The 17,736-nt window shown below is 35.4% G+C and overlaps 2 protein-coding genes across 2 annotated transcripts; both read right to left on the bottom strand.

The window, feature by feature from the left end:
- Positions 1–10,403: 10,403 nt before the first annotated feature.
- Positions 10,404–12,070, bottom strand: LOC114310434 (receptor-like protein 18). Its single transcript, XM_082876032.1, has 3 exons — positions 11,846–12,070; positions 11,398–11,741; positions 10,404–10,584 (listed from the first exon to the last, which is right to left on the bottom strand). The coding sequence occupies exons 1-3, from the start codon at positions 12,068–12,070 to the stop codon at positions 10,404–10,406; spliced, it is 750 nt and encodes a 249-aa protein (XP_082732158.1).
- A 2,412-nt stretch (positions 12,071–14,482) lies between these two features.
- LOC114310436 (receptor-like protein 7) lies at positions 14,483–17,482 on the bottom strand. The gene has a single exon (XM_082876031.1). The coding sequence runs from the start codon at positions 17,480–17,482 to the stop codon at positions 14,483–14,485; it is 3,000 nt and encodes a 999-aa protein (XP_082732157.1).
- Between the last annotated feature and the right edge of the window lie 254 nt (positions 17,483–17,736).

Here is a 17,736-nt window from a genome sequence, read left to right as displayed (position 1 = left end):
TTTTTTTTTGATATTATTCACAAGATTAAATTTGTTTGCTCAGAAAAGTTGCAATTTATTTTATTTTATTTTTTTTTAAATTTGAAAAACCAAAATCCATTTAATTTTTTTTTTTAGTATTTTAAAAGCTTATAACCCAAAACTTTTGATATGTGAAGTTTTTGGGTTAGTCAAGCTTATAACCCTAAAATACTGAAGTTTTTTAGTATTTTAGGTTTAAACTAGTGCAAATAAATAAAAATTAAAAAAAAAAATCCATCCAAACATAGCCTCATTCAAAAGTTTTGATATGTGAAAAGTAAAAAATCTAGGCGATGCCCAAGTTAGAAGACGGTAATTCAGGTTAAGTAGAAAACTAGTTCAACTCAAAAGAAATCAATTATTACCTAAGATGACAAAAAGTATTTTTTTTTTTTTCTGCATTTTCCCTTTTCAAGAATTTACAAATTTCCCTATCTAAAAGAAAAAAAAGTTTAAAATTTTCTTTCATAAATTTATAATTAAAACAAACCTTAAAATTACCCAACAAAATGTTATTAGAAAAAACAAAGTTTTTTAAAATTTGAAATTGATGATTGAATTTAAAAGATGAAACTCTTTTATGAGAAGTACAAACTAGTATTAATTTGCGGGGTTCTCATTAGAAGTTAGACTGAACTCTGAAAGTGAATGAGAATATCTCATAGTGCTAGTTCCAACAGTCCAAATTTAAGGTTAATAAAAGATGATGTTATTTTTGAATGTGTAACTTAAAATAAAATACAATATTTTAAGGTCATTTTATTTATTTATTTACTTTTTTTATTTCAAAAAACCAAAAAACAACTATTTTAGCCAAAACGAACCAAGGCCATAATGCTCATACTTGTCAATCAATAGTTCAGTATTTGGTAGATTTCACATAGAAATTGCAACAATATAAGAAGACAAATTACCTTCTTAGGATGAAATCAATAACAATTCTAGCACACCAAACTAGTTTCTCTTCATTTAATTGTGTCATCTACATTAGCAATTATTTCCATGGTTGTTTTTGTTGTGGAATAAGCCATAGATACAAACAATACCAAAGCAAATCAATAAAAAATAAAAAACCAGGACACATAAAAATTACGTGGTCACATCCATTGGATCAACGATTACATGTGGAAGTTGTTAGTAAAAATTATATTTATTCCCAATCGACAAGAATTAAATAACAATTCAAACCCAGCAATTAAATAAAAGTAACCAGGCAACTGTGTAATTGATTCAAATGCCTCAAAAGAATGAGGACTTCTTTGGAACAATTGACAGTTACAAAGTAAACAAAAGATAATTTCCAGATGAAACTATCAAAGTTGACCAAGTCACAAATTACGAATTACAAAAGAAACTACTCCTAAACTGATAAAAATTATTCCTAGATACAAGCTAAGTCTAAAAACTAGTTTTTTGAATGTAACAACATTGGAACTGTAATTGACCCAAGTTCGAAGGGTGATTCTTCCATTGTAGAGAATCACATTTATGTTGCTAAAGATGAAAGATAGATAACAAGTTCGGAAAACCAATCTTTTTGCTTTCGCGACCACTCTCGCCGTCATTTGGAAAACCAATTCTGAGCAAAAGCCTGATGTTCGGTGCTATTTAGCCAAACAAAAGGCATATGTTCGATTGTGGAGTACCAAACATATTCATTCAACAAGTTCAGTGTGCAACTGAACGAAGAGAAATTGACCAACTTGTGAGGCAGAAAGAGAAATCCATGGAGAGAGAGAGAGTTTCTGCACAAAAGATAGAAAAGAGAGTAGGTTTCGAAAGATGAAGATGAAGATCACGAAAAAAAAGTTCGGGAATTAGTTGCTCCTTCTCCGTTGTTGTCGCCACTCCCAAAACCCTAATATTTGCCTCTATTGATAGTTCAGTAAACAACAGGTGGTAGCAAGAGGCTCGCCAAAGAAGGAAAATAACGGAAGTGGGTTGGTTGTCGGAAGTCGCAGACAAGAGTGGAAGTGGTGGTGGGATTAGGGTTAGGGTTAGACTTGGACGGATAGAATGACGACAAAATTGAAATTTAATGTTAGGACAAAATTGTAATAAAATAAAATATAAAAAACGAAGGATCCAAAGTAAAAGGGTAGAGACATTTAGCTGCCCTCCAAATTTAACATAATTATATCGACCTCTTTTTTAGTAAAGCTAAAGCGACCAAAACTTATGTAGATGTTATTTAGACACAATTATAAATAAGGATAAAATAAATATTTCAGAGTAACAAAAGATGACAATGTTATTTTATCCATACAACTAATAAATTACTAAAGAAAAATGCGTTAAAAGGTTATGCAAATTAAAACCCCAAGAGAGTTAGTGTAATTATATCAAGCTTATAGGACTCAGATATAGTTTCTCCAAATCTAAAAGGGGGTTAGCGTAATTTACCCTAAAAATCTATTACAACGTCTAAATAAGGAAGTAGACCAAAAGCAAGGTAAATTCCCAATGAAAAAAGATGATCAGTCTGCCAGAAATTGAAAATCTGAAAATCATAAGATCATTGAAAATGACTCATTTTTTCAGTAAACAAGAGTTGCCTGTTACATATGATACAACGGAGTGAGATTGGCTATCCAGCTGAGGATGTTCTTGCAAGGACAATCCTCCTTAAACAGAAAAAATTTCAAGATCATGAAATATGAGCTTTGGAAACTCTAAGATTAAGTGCGACTGTTTGACTTTCGCAGAACCTCCTTCAGGACCAAAGCGATTCTCTGTGACATGTGGTGTTCCATAAACCGTTCTTTAACCCTCTCGTACCCTTTCTTTCCCATGGTAAGTCTCCTCTCAACATGTGTGGCCATTTTGACAATATTTTCAGCAAGTGGTGTTACGCCTTCTTTCCCGGCTTGATGTAACCATCCGGTTGTTCCATTAACCACGATTTCCATTGTGCCAAATTAGTATTTATGCCATTTGAAAAATGAAAACGTTGAGTTGAAGAAACAAATATGCATGTGCACACACAGACCGACACATGTATTTCGCCCCTTTAAATGGCTAAAACTGTTTCAGTGTACAATCACAACAATCAGAATCAAAGGGAATAATCTGGAAAATCATATGGCAGGCTCATTGATAGTGATTTTGACATGATAGTCAAGTATTTTAATATGAAAAACAAAAAACAAAAGTGAACTAATAAAGTCATTTGGTTGCTGGGTGCAAAGGAGCCAATACCAACAAGAGATGTTTAATATCAAAATGTGCAAAATGTCCGGAATTTCATCCCACCACACCTGCACCTTGCAGACAGGGGACAACATATTGATCTCATTTCTTAATTTTGTGGGAAGTGGAAATTGAAAGATGTGCAAATAGTTTATGCTATATATAACATTTTAGCACTATTTTTATATATGTTTTTAGTGGATCTTACGCTTGTTAATTTACAAACCATTGACCGCCTAATTATGCCATTTGGATCTATGGAAAATGTGTGAGCACAATACTGGGTGGCACTGTGTTCATCTTGATCATCTGCTTTCTCTCCTTAATTCCTTCCTTTGTGTTAGCACAGCCACTTCAAAAGTTTTTTTTATTTTTTTTTCTATTTTTTTAATTAGTAAAAATGACTTCAAAATTAACAGGCTGGCAAACTTTGATCTTGACGTTAAAAGATCAAACAAAAATCAACATGGGGTAAAAGCTTCAAAGACTAGAGTAACATCTACAGCTCAAGACTTGTATTTCTTAACAAAAGGCAACATAAAAATCTTTGACCTAGGGATTAACAGCAACATAGCAGATAACTTTTTTTTTTTTTTTAGATTGGAACAAATAAGTCTCTGGTGCTAAAAGACTCTGGAAATTTGTCACCTGGCTAAAAAGCAATTCAAATCCCAAACCAACAGTGTTGGGAATTATTATTTTTTTTCAGGGTATTGGTGAGCCCTTTACCAATCATATTTAATAAGCATACATGATGAGAAAATTGGTAAAGGGCTCACCAATACAGGCTGTTGAAAAGACATAACTTCAATGGTTATCCTTCCAAAGCACTCTCCCCGAGCCTACACGAAAGAACCAAGCTTCAGCAATAAAACTTGAACTGAAACCAATATCACCGCCACATACATGCCAGCCATTAAATGGAAAGAAAAAAATTGACGAAGGATACAGACACACCAACATGGCAAATTTTTATTTATTATCTTTTTGAAAAAGGACATAGCATGGCAAGGACACAATAATAACTATTTTGTTACATTCAGATTACAACTACATGTATATTTTATTATATCAAAATAGTAAAAAATCATTTTCTACATTACATACTAAAAAAGAAATGTGAATAAAAAGTCTCCATTTCTGATTTAGAAAACTATATTTATACACAAATTGAAAATTTTGGGCTTTAAAATTTCTAAAATTAAAAAGTCTAAAGGAGGAGGGATTAATAGGTAAAAATTCACATTATTTTTATTTTATCATTGGATCCAAAGTTTATTTCTTTTGAAATTGCAACATATTTCATGCGTATCTAAACAATTGATATGTGTGTTCCCTAACATCAAAAACATGTCCCATTCTAAAAAAATAAAAAGTAATACAACATATTTTTAGACACGTTTCCAACATGTATTGGGGAGTATCCGATGAGTGTCAATGTCGGACACACACACCTTTTTAGAAGTGTTCATGATTCTTAGACAAAAATTGACTAGACCTCGAACAACGGATACAGGTAAGGATAAAAGTAACAAAGGCATGGAAGCTAAAACATTCTAACTCAGGGTTAATGAACACCCAAAAGCCCAACCAACAGATTGTCTCATATATGTACCTTCCTAAAAAATTTGTTTGTATAGTATAAAATCTTAATAAAAAGGACAAAGCTTCTCCAATTGAGGTATTCACTAAATACACACAATCAGACAAAATGGTTTGGGGGTCTCTTAGAGTCCGAGGCAGTCCAACCCTTGTTGAGGCATTAGGTGAAATCTCAATGAGAGGCCATTTTTCACATTTTAGATCATATATTCTGTTTTTTTACATCACAAATTTTTACTGTAAAATATAAGTTTTTTCTTAAAATTTGGATTATTCATAGCCTTCATTAGGGATTTTTGGACAAGGAGAATTTTTTATTCAAAATAATAATAATTTGGATATTTGGATAAGAGATATATTTTTTTATTGGGACTGTGAATGTGTTCTTTTAAGCAACGGCTTTGGACAAGGAGGATTTTTATTAGCATTTACTATTCAAGGTCCTTGAACAATAAATATTTTGTTTTATGCCTATGGACAAGGAAGGGTTTCTTTTTATGGTGCCTTTTGAACAACAAATTTTATTAGGTTTTGGACGACAAGGTTTCTATTTTTATTTTTAGACAACTTAAAAGTTTGGGGCCTTAAGTGAGGGCCTTAATTGCCTAATGGTTGGGCCGGTTATGCTTAAAAGTGTTACAAAATTTTCAGTGAAGTCATTGGCCCTGTTTGGTAGGGCTTATTTCCAGCTTATTTCGGCTTTTATCTTAATTTAAACTATTTTGATGTGTTTGGTTCAGCTTAACAATACAGATTATAGCTTTTTGTAAGTCAAAAATCAACTTATTCTTTGAGTGGGGGAGGAGAAGCTTAATTTATAAGTCAAAAATCAGCTTATGTTCACAGTTATAAGCTATAAGCTGTTAAGCTATAATCTATAATCACTTTCCCACAGCTCTACCAAACGGGGCCATTGTTCACTTTGAGAGTTGCCAATTTTTCTCGTCAAGAAAGTGTTGATTGCTAGATTATCCTCTTAAATCCACATTCCTCTTTTGGGTAACATATTTATTGGATCCTGTAGGTACTTGTATCACGCCTAATACGTGGCAAGCCCTACAGGTGCCACATCATTAAAGCCTTGCCCGCGTGGCAAACTGACAAGGCATCACGCGGACATATCGCACGCCTAATATATAGTAAGCCCTACGGCGCGATGTCACCAAGACTCCGTCTGCATGGCAGACCGTCAAGGCACCATGCAAAACTGAAACCACATACTTAGCCTAAGCGAGAGCATGCACACAAGGCCAAGTATGAAGAGCTCTGCAACAGGCAGCACCATGGCCCCCTAGGCCCATGGTCATTCATACCTCACTTGCTCCAAGTCTAACAACAAGGTAGTCAGGCCCCGACCTACTTGAACACGTTGGACAGGCCCTTGGCCCATTCACCTACTTTGTTGCCTGGGTCAGGAATAGGACTCAGGCATGGGATCATCAGAGAATCTTAGTCTGGAGGCTAAAGTTAGAGGATCGTCAAGATGGTTGTCTTCTTTCAAAGTTAACTCCATCTTGATCAGGCTTGCAGAAGAAATGTTGGGGACCTTACGCTTACCGCCGATGCACGTATGATATGTTGCTTCCAAACTGCCATCAAACCACAGACAGCAGTAGGGCTTATATCAACTTCTGACAGAGTTGGGAAGAACAAGCCATATGTCCAATAGGTTTCTTGGGCTCCAATGGTCCGGGAACCTATATAAAATATCATATATGCAGTAAGCAAAGACAAACAAGTCTTACACTCACACTCAGGCTTACACTTCTACTCCTATATACACACACTAAACTTATACATGAGTGTTCAAGGTCCATCACTGCCAACCTCTCCCTCTCCAAGCTTGCCTTAGCCTTCACTTCTCACCTCCGGTGATCTCAGGCCATTGAAGCGCCACCATCTTCCCAGACGTCAACGACCGACTACCTCTACCCACGCTCACCCACATATCCAAAGTTAAATTCTTTGAAATTGCAACATGTTTCATGTGTATCTAAACAATTGATATGTGTGTCCCCCAATGTCTGAAGCATGTCCAATTCTAAAAATATAATAACCACATGTTTAGACACATTAACAACACATATTACGGAGTGTCTAATGAGTGTTAGTGTCCGATACAGACATAACACCTTAAAAGTGTTTATGATTCTTAGACAAAAATTCATTAGACACCAGCAACGGAAAAAGGTATCAATGGTAGGGTGGGTATATTATTCTAACTCAGTGTTTATAAACACCCAAAAGTCCAACCAACATATTTTCTCATATACCTTCCTAAAAATTTGCTTGTATATTATCAAATCCAATTCAAAAAGATGAAGCTTCTCCACTTTAAGTATTCACTACACACACACAATCAGATAACAAGGATTAGGGGTCTCTTAAGAATCGGGGGTAGCCCAACCCCTAATGAGGCTTTCAACAAAATCTCAATGAGAGGCCTCTTTTAACATTTAAATTAATTCATAGCCTTTACTATTAGGGACTTTGGACAAAGAGAGTTTTCTATTCAAAAAAATAATAATTTATGTCTTTTGATAGGAAATATATTTCTTTTTTCTTTTTTTGTTGTTGTTGTTGAGCATTTAGACAGATAACTTAAAAGTTTGGGGCATTTGGTGAGGGCCTTGATTGCCTAAAGGTTGGGCCAGTTCGGCTTACAAGTGTTACAAAATTTCAACTGAAGTCATTTTTCAATTTGAGGGTTGGCAGCTTTTCTCTTCAAGTCAGCATTAAAGGCTGTAGTATTATCCTCTTAAAACCACATTCTTTTTTATGGGTAACATATTTAGACCAGACTTTGCACATCAGATATTATCTCAAGAAGAAAATTTTAGCTGATACGTGTGAATCCCATACAGCAAACTAAAATCAATGAACTACATAGGTTTCATTGTCCATTCATCTATGTTATTTGGAGTGATTGCTTAACCTGAGTGGAATCTTATGGGTGCTTTTGTTATTATAAAGGACCCATCTTTCTCATAACTTGAACGGTTGGACCAATGAAGGAAACAAGTTGTGCAGGTTTTAACAATCTCTTCTCAAAAGTTTTGATGGCTAGAAGAGTCTCCTATATAGGTTCATGGTTTTCTCTATTTAAGAATTTCACAGGAATCTTCTTTCTTTCTTTTTTCTGGTGGAGCTCTAATTTTTGTCTCATACTCTGTGTCACTTTATAAATTTTATCTTCGGGAAAATTACTTAACATGCATCAAACCTGGCTACAGATTCTCAAAAGCTATACTCAGCAAGTTGCAAAGGCAGAACAAATTTTATAGTTCAATTTGTACGAGCTCAAAATCTGTGATGTGTATTGCCACTTAAACCTTTGACAGTCTAACATCCAAATTAGATTTATAAGATTGGAACAGACTTTGGTTTGCCACGAGTAAAATGCAGTTAAATATGGTACCCAAATGCAGCATTTAAGTAAAGAAAGAAATGTGAACAGAAAAAGACGAATGTAATAATTATATATGTTAGGAAAAGTTGTTAGATTTATAGACCAAAAGGAAAAAAAAATTTGTTGGTTCCACCTTTGACATTAACCAGGAATAGCACTTTTATGAGGCTAGATTCCAATTTGTATATGAACATAGCATTCTGATTAAGAAAATAGTACAACTACCATAAACTTGTACTTAAGGAATCTCTTGTCCTTAACTTCATCAAAAATTTTCAATTAATGCAATCTTTTCTTCTGTCAACTCATAGATCACTTGGCATGCTATTAGTAAGCATGAATAAAGATAACTGAAGTAAAAAGGCAAAGGAGTGATATTAGTTAAAAGGTAAATGAATCCTACTAAAACAAAGAAGTAGAAAGTCAAACCGAAAGAAAAGATAGTGTATACGGGTGACACTCCTTTACTGAATTTACTTTTATAGACTATGACTCATGGAAAAAATAGAAAAATGAATAAATTAAGTAATGCTTGCAATGTGAACTGACACTGTAATTCAGCGGAAGTACTTGGGAGTTCTGAACAAGAACATCAATGGACGCAAGATAAGGAGCTACATTAAGGGTTTTGTTGACAAAGTGAACACGATCTTGAATTTTTTTTCTTTGCCACAAAGTTACGCAATTCTGTTTCAAACTTGGTCTGAGCGTTCATGTCACTTCCCACTATTACCACGTGCAATGATGGCACTTGTAGTTTCTTCTCTTGGATGAGCTGTAGACTTTCATGGAAGGAACGGAGAAATAAATCCTGACCTTTCCCACATGAAACACCTGCAGTTATAAGGTGCCTAGTGCTTAGAAACTATAAAATCGCATAGGGATAATTATATGCATGTCTAATAGGATGCCATACTAGCAAAAGTATATAAATATTTTCGCCATTGATGCAGCCTAGTTGATGATGGACTCATGTAATGATGAATTGATATAGCTTAGTAGAGTTCTAATTTTTTGTTTTTGTATTTTTTTGTATTTTTTTTAATACAGAATACTGCTGTGTTTCCAAGTTTTTAGGAGTTCTAAAACAATCTTAGGAATATGATTTGATGTTTTATTTGTTAACATGAGAGAAATATGAGTTCTAGACAATTTTTGCATGCTTCTAGGGTTTTATGAAGTTTGTAATTAAGCCTTGTTGGTGTAAAATGAAATTAGCCTTAGAAGATGAGAAGTATGAAGAATTTTTGAAAGAGCTACAGCTCTCTTCCCTATTGTCCTCTATGCTACTGTCTACACTCAATTTGTCACACTATGCACCATCATCGGCCATAAACTAGGTCAAGGTCAACTTTATTACCTCAAGGAAGGAAGGAAGGGAAACAAGATTGCAATAAGTGCAATAATCATGCAAGCTGAACGAGGAAAATCAAATTGATTTCCAAAGGAGGAGACACTTCTTTATACTGGGGAATTTCTATCTACGGAACAAAGTTTAAAGTGGCAACTGATACCAAAATGATTCATCATAAACCAAAGACGGGCAATCAAAAACCATAACGGGCAGACGACAATCATGATACATTGATATATAAAATGCCATCAATACTTCACAGAAAGACACTTCTTTGCTAAAGAGCTTTTCACTCAGTGGAGTCTTTTGTTCTATGGTTTTGGACTCATAGCATGGATTTATCAAGATACAGAGACACCAAGATGGCCAGTGGAACATGAGCAGAGTGAAATGACACCCTATAGTTTTCATTTTCCTTCTCACAATCGAATTCCAATTTACTTTTACTCCAAATAGAAAAGCAAAATCATTAACTTCTGAAAAAATTGGTGAGTTTATACTAAAGAGGAAGGCATGTGCGGCTATTTAAATGCCACATAAGGATTGCATGACCAAGCATATAAGGACAGATGTATAAGGCAAACCAAATTCACAAAACTGAGTTTTAAAAAGAATACTAGTTGAATTAAAGCTAATGCTAACAATCGCAACAAAATATGTCAACTTGATTAGATGTGAACTCAAACCTGCTGCAACTACCATGCCTACCCAACCCAACATGAATAATAATTATTTTCAATGAAAAGTGCAACCATTTAACTAGCAAAGAAGTGGGCATACAATATTAACTTTAAAATTCCTGTCACACTCTAATTGAGGACAAACTTATTATCTCATCAACAAGAAGAGCATACAATTGATAGCTGCAAAGAGCAGATCTTCATTCTGCACTCTAAGGGATTCTCGTACATGCTCACGAAGAACCCGTTTTGCCACGCTGTTTTCAGCTACTTCCATTAATTCTTTGCTATTCCCAAGGTGCACAACATAGGTCTCAGGCATTTTAATCCTGCACAATGTAAAAGTGAAACAATGTAAAGATGATACAAGAAGCTGATTAAGCAGTAAATTGCAACATAACTACAAGTAAATTCCCACATCTCAATAGAAACAAGTGCTAGACTATATCTCCAGTGTGATCCCTTAGTCGCCATTGAATTGAGAATGTTTTTACCTTCCAACAAGCAAACTTGGCAATATTTTAAAAAGGAGTAACACATCATTATTTTTAGTGCAAATTCTCTATCAGGTAGCCAACAATTTCGTCATTCAAAAATGATTAAGAATGAAACAAGGGGAATGGTTTGAGTTGTAACTTTTAAGATTGCATTTTAAGGTTAAAAAACTCAACAAGGCCAAGTTTGACTGAAATCCAATTTAAAAGCAGCTACATAAAAAAAAGTAAAAATCTTTAAAGGTTGCTACATGATGCGAGAAAAGAGACAAGGAGTCATGATATGCAACTCTTATTTGACTCGTGCTTTAAGAAAACTAAACAACATAACAAAGATTTAGAACTCAATATAGCAACAAAGGTAAAATCTTTTGTATAGCTGCTATCTGGATGCACATGGACTCAAATGCAACAGCTACATGAGACACCCCTTCAAGTGGACACCATTGCTTTATTGTGCTACTTGATGGAACAGATCTAATTTTGAAATAAAAAAAATTAGCAACTCAATAATAGCATATACATAGAAACCATAAAAGATAATTCAACAAAGTAATGCTTCAAAGATAAATTCTATTTACCTAAATGACGCCATTTGTTTTTTGCTAATTTCTTCCTTTACTGCATCAGTGGGCACTCTTCTTGGACCTTTTCACCTTCTTATATTGTTTTCCTTCAACAATTGTCATTAGCCATTCTGGACTTCGAGTTACTAACATAAGATATCCCATAACCATTCCAAATACAAAACCACATCTATAACCCATAACAACAACTTTCCAGTTAAATCTGCCCTCCCAATCTGAATTTTCATCATGTTGCAATGTTGGTGGAGCTAGCAATGGTTGTTGTTCCTCACATTTCTTTGATAAGGGGAATCCACACAAGGCCAAGTTCCTATTGTATGAATCATTCCCAAATGTATTAAATTGGCTCCCTTGAGGAATTTGTCCCACTAGTTGGTTATCCGAAAGGTTTAGTACGGCAAGAAACTTCAAACTTGTCAATTGCTAAGGAATCTCCCCAACAAGCTCGTTTGGGGAAAGGTCCAATGATTCAAGATTCGTTAAATTTCCAAGTAAAATTGGGATGTGACCTTTGAGGTTGTTATGGATAAGTTAAGACCCCGAAGCGAATTAAGCCTCCCAATGGATTTTGGAATGTCTCCTTGGAATTTGTTTCTTGAAAAATCAATGATTGAGAAGACCGTTAAGATTCTTGAATATTCAATTTCATGTCCTTTCATCATTACCACCACAGAATCTTGATAATAGTATTCACCCATGTATTTCAATTTCATTTCATGTTCATCCGCATTCATCATAGCTTCAATTCAAATTGTTTGATATAGTTTGTTGGCAAAAGCCCAGTGAACTCATTGTAAGATATGTCGATAATTCTCAACTTGGGGAAAGGATATTTGCCTTTGGTCTTGAAGGAACCTATGGGACCATGAAACATATTAAATCTCAAGACAAGAGCCTGCAAGTTTCGAAGAGTTCCCAACCAGTGGGGGAATGTATCATTTATCTTGTTTTTTCCAAGATCTAGAACTTCCAAGTGTCTACAATTGAGCAACGATCGCGGAACTTGTCCTTCAATTTGGTTGCCATTCAAGTTAAGATTCCTTAGCATGTTGCCTTTGGTAAATGTTGCAGTAAACGTGCCACGAAAGCTATTGATCCCTAAATTCAGCACCAACAGGCTATTGCTTAAGTTTTCCAAACATTGTGGAATCAACCCACTCAAATTGTTATTAGACAAATCCAGAACTCCAAGTGAACTCAGATTGCAAATCAATGTAGGCATTTCTCCGGTCAATTTATTGTTTGAGATAGAGAAAACATATGTGGTGTTAGGTGGAACAGGGAGTGGTCCTTGGAGTAAGTTGGAGTGCAGGTCAATATATTGTAGATTCTGCCATGGAAGACGCTTTAAACTTGTAAGAAAATTATGAGAAAGATTTAAATTTTGTCTGCCCAAGGCTGGCTCAATCTCAATAAATTGAACTTGGGTTATGCTCAAATTACCAACAAATTTGAGCCGAATTATTTTTCTCATCCACCCTTCAAGGACGACAATTATTTTTTCATCCACCCTTCAAACAAGCTAGACCAACATTTAAATATTGATAGCACTAAAGTATCACCAAGTAATTATTTAGTATTTAAAAAAACAAAGTGGAGACAACAAAACCTATGCTCATTTCCACCATTTCAACTTCAGAAAATTATTTTTTGTCATAAAGTATTTATGAAGATTCCTAGAACAAAGCCACATGAAAAAGGTGACAAAATCCAAATGCTAACCATAATGCGACCCCGACAAGTGACAAAAGGCATTAATGCATGTCATTCCAGTCATCATCCACTAGAACACAAACTGGGATTCCAAAATTTTGTTTAAAATTTTTTTGCCACAGCTATAAAATTTTAACAGCCTATCACCCCTTTAAATCCAAGTTTTCACACGCTACAAAGTCTATAACCTTTCTTTCACCTTTTCAAAGCCAAATCATAGAAGGTAACTATATAACCTTACCTTAGGCATGTAAATTCTATGGTCTTGTGTGTGACGTTTACTTCTTCACTGGTCCCTAATCCACTCTGCTACCCAAGCTCACTAATTATTGCCACCAGGGTTTTGGGTTGCAGGAAACCAAAACTACTCTTAAATGTGGAGATTAATATCTTCATTGGATGTGTGAGCTTGTGGCCAGCGAATAAAACTACACAAATCCTTTAATCTCCTTCATGGAGTAACTAATATTTTTAATGATACATACCTACCAAACTCAAACATGAATTTGCAACACCAAATTTTTTACTTATCAAACAACCTGGCATAAACTAAACAACTTGAATTTTTAAAAAATCTAATATGTTCCTATTCATGACAACACTTGCACTAGTAAAATTTCACAAAAAAATAAATATGAGCAACCTTTTCAATCAATACTCTCCATATCACCATTTTCATACTACAATTAATCACAAAATTCCTACTTCTATAGAACAAGTGTTAGTAAATATCTCCAGTTTGATCCCTCAATCGCCATTGAAGATGAAAAAAAATAAAAAATAATAGAATAGACTACAATAGCAATGAGTAAAAGCACTGCTCAAAGATTAACATGCAACATTATTTTCAATGTGAATTCTCTATCTAGTAGCCAGCATTTATATTACTCAAAATGATTAAGAATGTAACAAGGGAAATGGTTTGAGTTATAACTTGTAAGATTGCATTAAAGTTAAAAACTTGGCAAGGCCCAATCTTCTGTGACTGAAATTCAATTTAAAAGCAACTTACATACAAAAGTGAAAATCTCCAAAAGGTTGCTAAACGATGCGAGAAAAAAAAGACAAGAAAGAGTCGTGACATGAAACTCTTATTTAACTCAATGCTTTAAGAAAACTAAACAACTTAACAAAGCTTTAGAATTCAATATAGCAGCAAGGGTAAAGCTTTTGAAGTGGTCTTGTATGGTTGTTATCTAGATGCTCACCCACTCAAATGCAGTAGCTAGGTGAAACACCCTTTCAAGTGGATACCATTGCTTTATTGTGCTACTTAATGAAACATACCTAGTTTTGAAATAAGAACATCAATAACTCAAATATAGCATATAAGTAGAAACCATAAAAGATAATTCAACAAAGTAATGCTTCAAAGATAAATTCCAATTACCAGATAACGCCATTTGTCTTTGTTGATTTCTTCATTCACTACATCAATGGGCACCCTTCTTAGACCTTTTCACCTTCTTATGATGTTTTCCTTCAACAATTTTCATAAGCCATTCTGGTCTTCGAGTTACAAACATAAGATATCCCATAACCATTCCAAATAAAAGTCCGCATCCATACCCCAACACTACAACTTGCCAATTAAATTCGCTTGACTTGTCTGAATTCTCATCTTGTTGGAGTGTTAGTGGAGGTGGCAATAGCTGTAGTTCCTTACATTTCTTTGATAAAGGGAATCCACATAAGGCCAAGTTCCCACTGTATGAATCATTTCCAAATGTATTAAACTGGCTCCCTTGAGGAATTGGTCCTGCTAGTTGGTTGTTTGAAAGGTTTAGTACCTCAAGAAACATCAAACTTTTCAATTGCTGAGGAATCTCCCGAACAAACTTGTTCGAGGAAAGATCCAACAATTCAAGGTTTTTCAAATTTCCAAGTGAAGTTGGAATGTGGCCTTTGAGGTTGTTATGGGATAAGTTAAGACCCCGAAGTGAATTAAGCCTCCCAATGGATTTCAGAATCTCTCCTTGGAATTTATTTCTTGAAAAATCAATGATTGAAAAGACTGTTAAGATTCTTGAATATTCAATCTCATTTCCTTTCATCACCACCACAACAGAATCTTGATAATATGTTTCGCCCATGTATTTAAATTTCACATGTTCATCGACATTCATCATAGCTCCAAATTGTTTAATATAATTTGTTGGCAAAAGGCCAGTGAACTCATTGCAAGATATGTCAATAATTCTCAACTTAGGAAAAGGATGTTTGCCTTTGGTCTTGGAGGTGCCTATGTGACCATGAAACCTATTAAACCTCAAGACAAGAACCTGCAATTCTGTAAGAGTTTCCAACCAGTGGGGGAATGTATCATTTATCTTGTTTTTTCCAAGATCTAGAACTTCCAAGTATTCACAATTGAGCAAAGATCGCGAAACTTGTCCTTCAATTTGGTTGCCATTCAAGTTAAGATTCCTTAGCCCATTGCCCTTGGTAAATGTTGAAGTAAAGGTGCCAGAAAAGCTATTGATCCCTAAATTCAGCACCGAGAGACTCAAGTTTCCCAAACATTGTGGAATCAAGCCACTCAAACTGTTATTAGACAAATCCAGAACTTCAACCCACCTCAGATTGCAAATCAATGTAGGGATTTCTCCGGTCACTTTATTGTTTGAGATAGAGAAAACAAATGTGAAGTTAGGTGGAACAGGGAGTGGTCCTTGGAGTAAGTTAGAGTACAGGTCAATAAACCATAGATTCTTCCATGGAAGACGCTCTAAACTTGTAAGGAAATTATGAGAAAGATTTAAATTTTGCAATGAATCTCTCCCCACATTGAATAACCATTTTGGAACTTCACTATGAATTTTGTTGTTTGAAAGGTCTAGAGAACGCAATTCGGCTTGTTCTCTCAAGAAGTTTGGGAATTTGCTTAAGTTGCAAGAAGCTAATCCTATAGTGTCAAAGTTGGTCAAGGCAGAGTTGACACTGTTGTTGATGCTCAATGAGAGACCATTATATGAGAGATCAGGATAGATCAGATTTTTAAGCTTTAGAAGCTTATCTAGATCCATTACACCGCTTAAGTTATTTGATGAAAGCAGCAAGTCTGTTAGGTTCTGGAGTTCATAAACTAATCCTGGAATTGGTCCCTGTAGCTTATTGTTATTCAATTCTATCTCAACCAGTGAAGGCAGAGCAAACAACGAAGATGGTATTGTCCCATTGAGTGAGTTATAACTCAAATAGAGAGAAGTTAGTTGGCTCATGTTGCCAAGGGAATCCGGTATTTGACTATTCAAATTGTTTCCGGAAAGACCCAAGTAAGTAAGTTGGCTCATGTTGCCAAGGGAATCTGGTATTTGACCGTTCAAATTGTTTGCGGAAAGACCCAAGTTAGTAAGTTGGCTCATGTTGCCAAGGGAATCCGGTATTTGTCCGTTCAAATTGTTTCTGGAAAGACCCAAGTAAGTAAGCTTTGCAAGGTTTGAAATTGATGAGGGGATTTGACCGCCGAAACTGTTTTGCCCGAAGTCTAGAATGATGATTTGTGTAAGGTTCCAAAGAGAAGCTGGAATGGAACTCGAAAAGTTGCAACCAACAAGGCCCAAACCATTCAAGGCTTTAAGATTGCTGATTGATTCAGGCAATCGGCCAGAAAAACTTATGAAGGAGAGATCAAGAAACTGAAGGGAACTAGTCACATTGAAGTTTGGAAGTTTACCTATGAGTTCCGAATTATGCCATAAATCGAGCTCTCGTAGGTTTGGAAAGTGAAAAATGTTTTCTGAGAATTTCCCACGCAGTTGACAATCTTTAAGACTGAGAGATGTCAAAGAAGATAGATTTAGCAAAGCATGAGGTAAAGGTGAAGAGATATTCAACGAATCAAGGTGTAGTTCTCTTAATTGGGTTAGGTTTTGAAGGAGCATATAGAAAGTGTGTTGTTCAAGTCTCACCGAGGAAGAAAAAAAATAATTCAAATAAGAGAGATCTAGGGAAGTCAATTTGGATAGATGGGAGATTTTTGAAGGAATTCGGCTAGTAAAATTAGAGGAAGAGAGGTTGAGATGGGTCAAACTTGGAAAGGAGCCAAAAGCAGGTGAAATTGTAGAGAAATTGAAGTCATTGAAGGCAAGATTGAGGGTATGGAGGTGACGAAGGTGGAAGAGGGAGCTGTTGGGTTGGATGGTGCCCTGAAGGTGGCTACAACTGAGGTCAAGTCCAATCACATGACCATTCGACCAGTCGTACGTGACCCCCTCCCACGAGCAGCGATCACTGCTCTCATTCCAGAACACCATTTTAGAATGAGAATCAGATCCACAACGTAGAGAAGAGGCATTAGCAGTTATGGTAAATGTTGTTTTAAATTGGAGAAGTAAAAATCTCTGGTCCTCAAGGCAGGTATGGCGTGCAGAAGAAGGAGACAAGAGAAATAGCAGAAGAAATTGATGAAGAAGAAACATAAGCCAACTCATTTTGTTTTCTTATAGGTAGGAGGATTGAGAGAGAGAGAGAGATGAAAAGAGAGGAGAGTAAGAAGGATAGTACTTTGATGATGGAGAAGGAAAATGCATTACTCATTCTTATACACACCAAGTCTTTCTATGGTGGTGGAGCAGCCCAGCCCAGCCCGTCAAGCACGTCAACTTTCTATGGTGGTGGAGCAGCCCAACCCAGCCCGTCAAGCACGGCAACTATGTAATTTTATCCATCAGCCATCATGACTTCC

The sequence above is a fragment of the Camellia sinensis genome, chromosome 6 (assembly GCF_055761805.1).
Source record: "Camellia sinensis isolate YWXY chromosome 6, ASM5576180v1, whole genome shotgun sequence".
In the NCBI taxonomy this organism is placed as follows: Eukaryota; Viridiplantae; Streptophyta; class Magnoliopsida; order Ericales; family Theaceae; genus Camellia; species Camellia sinensis.
The sequence above is the reverse complement of the archived record's forward strand: the minus strand, read 5'-3'. Positions and strand labels throughout refer to the sequence as shown.

Coding starts and splice junctions, on each gene's coding strand:
- LOC114310434 (XM_082876032.1), bottom strand. CDS start 12,070: ATGAATGCGGATGAACATGAAATGAAATTGAAATACATGGGTGAATAC. Junction 11,742..11,845: donor TATCCATAACAACCTCAAAG/GTCACATCCCAA, acceptor ACAAGTTTGAAG/TTTCTTGCCGTACTAAACCT. Junction 10,585..11,397: donor CAATATAAGAAGGTGAAAAG/GTCCAAGAAGAG, acceptor TACATTGTGCAG/GATTAAAATGCCTGAGACCT.
- LOC114310436 (XM_082876031.1), bottom strand. CDS start 17,482: ATGAGTTGGCTTATGTTTCTTCTTCATCAATTTCTTCTGCTATTTCTC.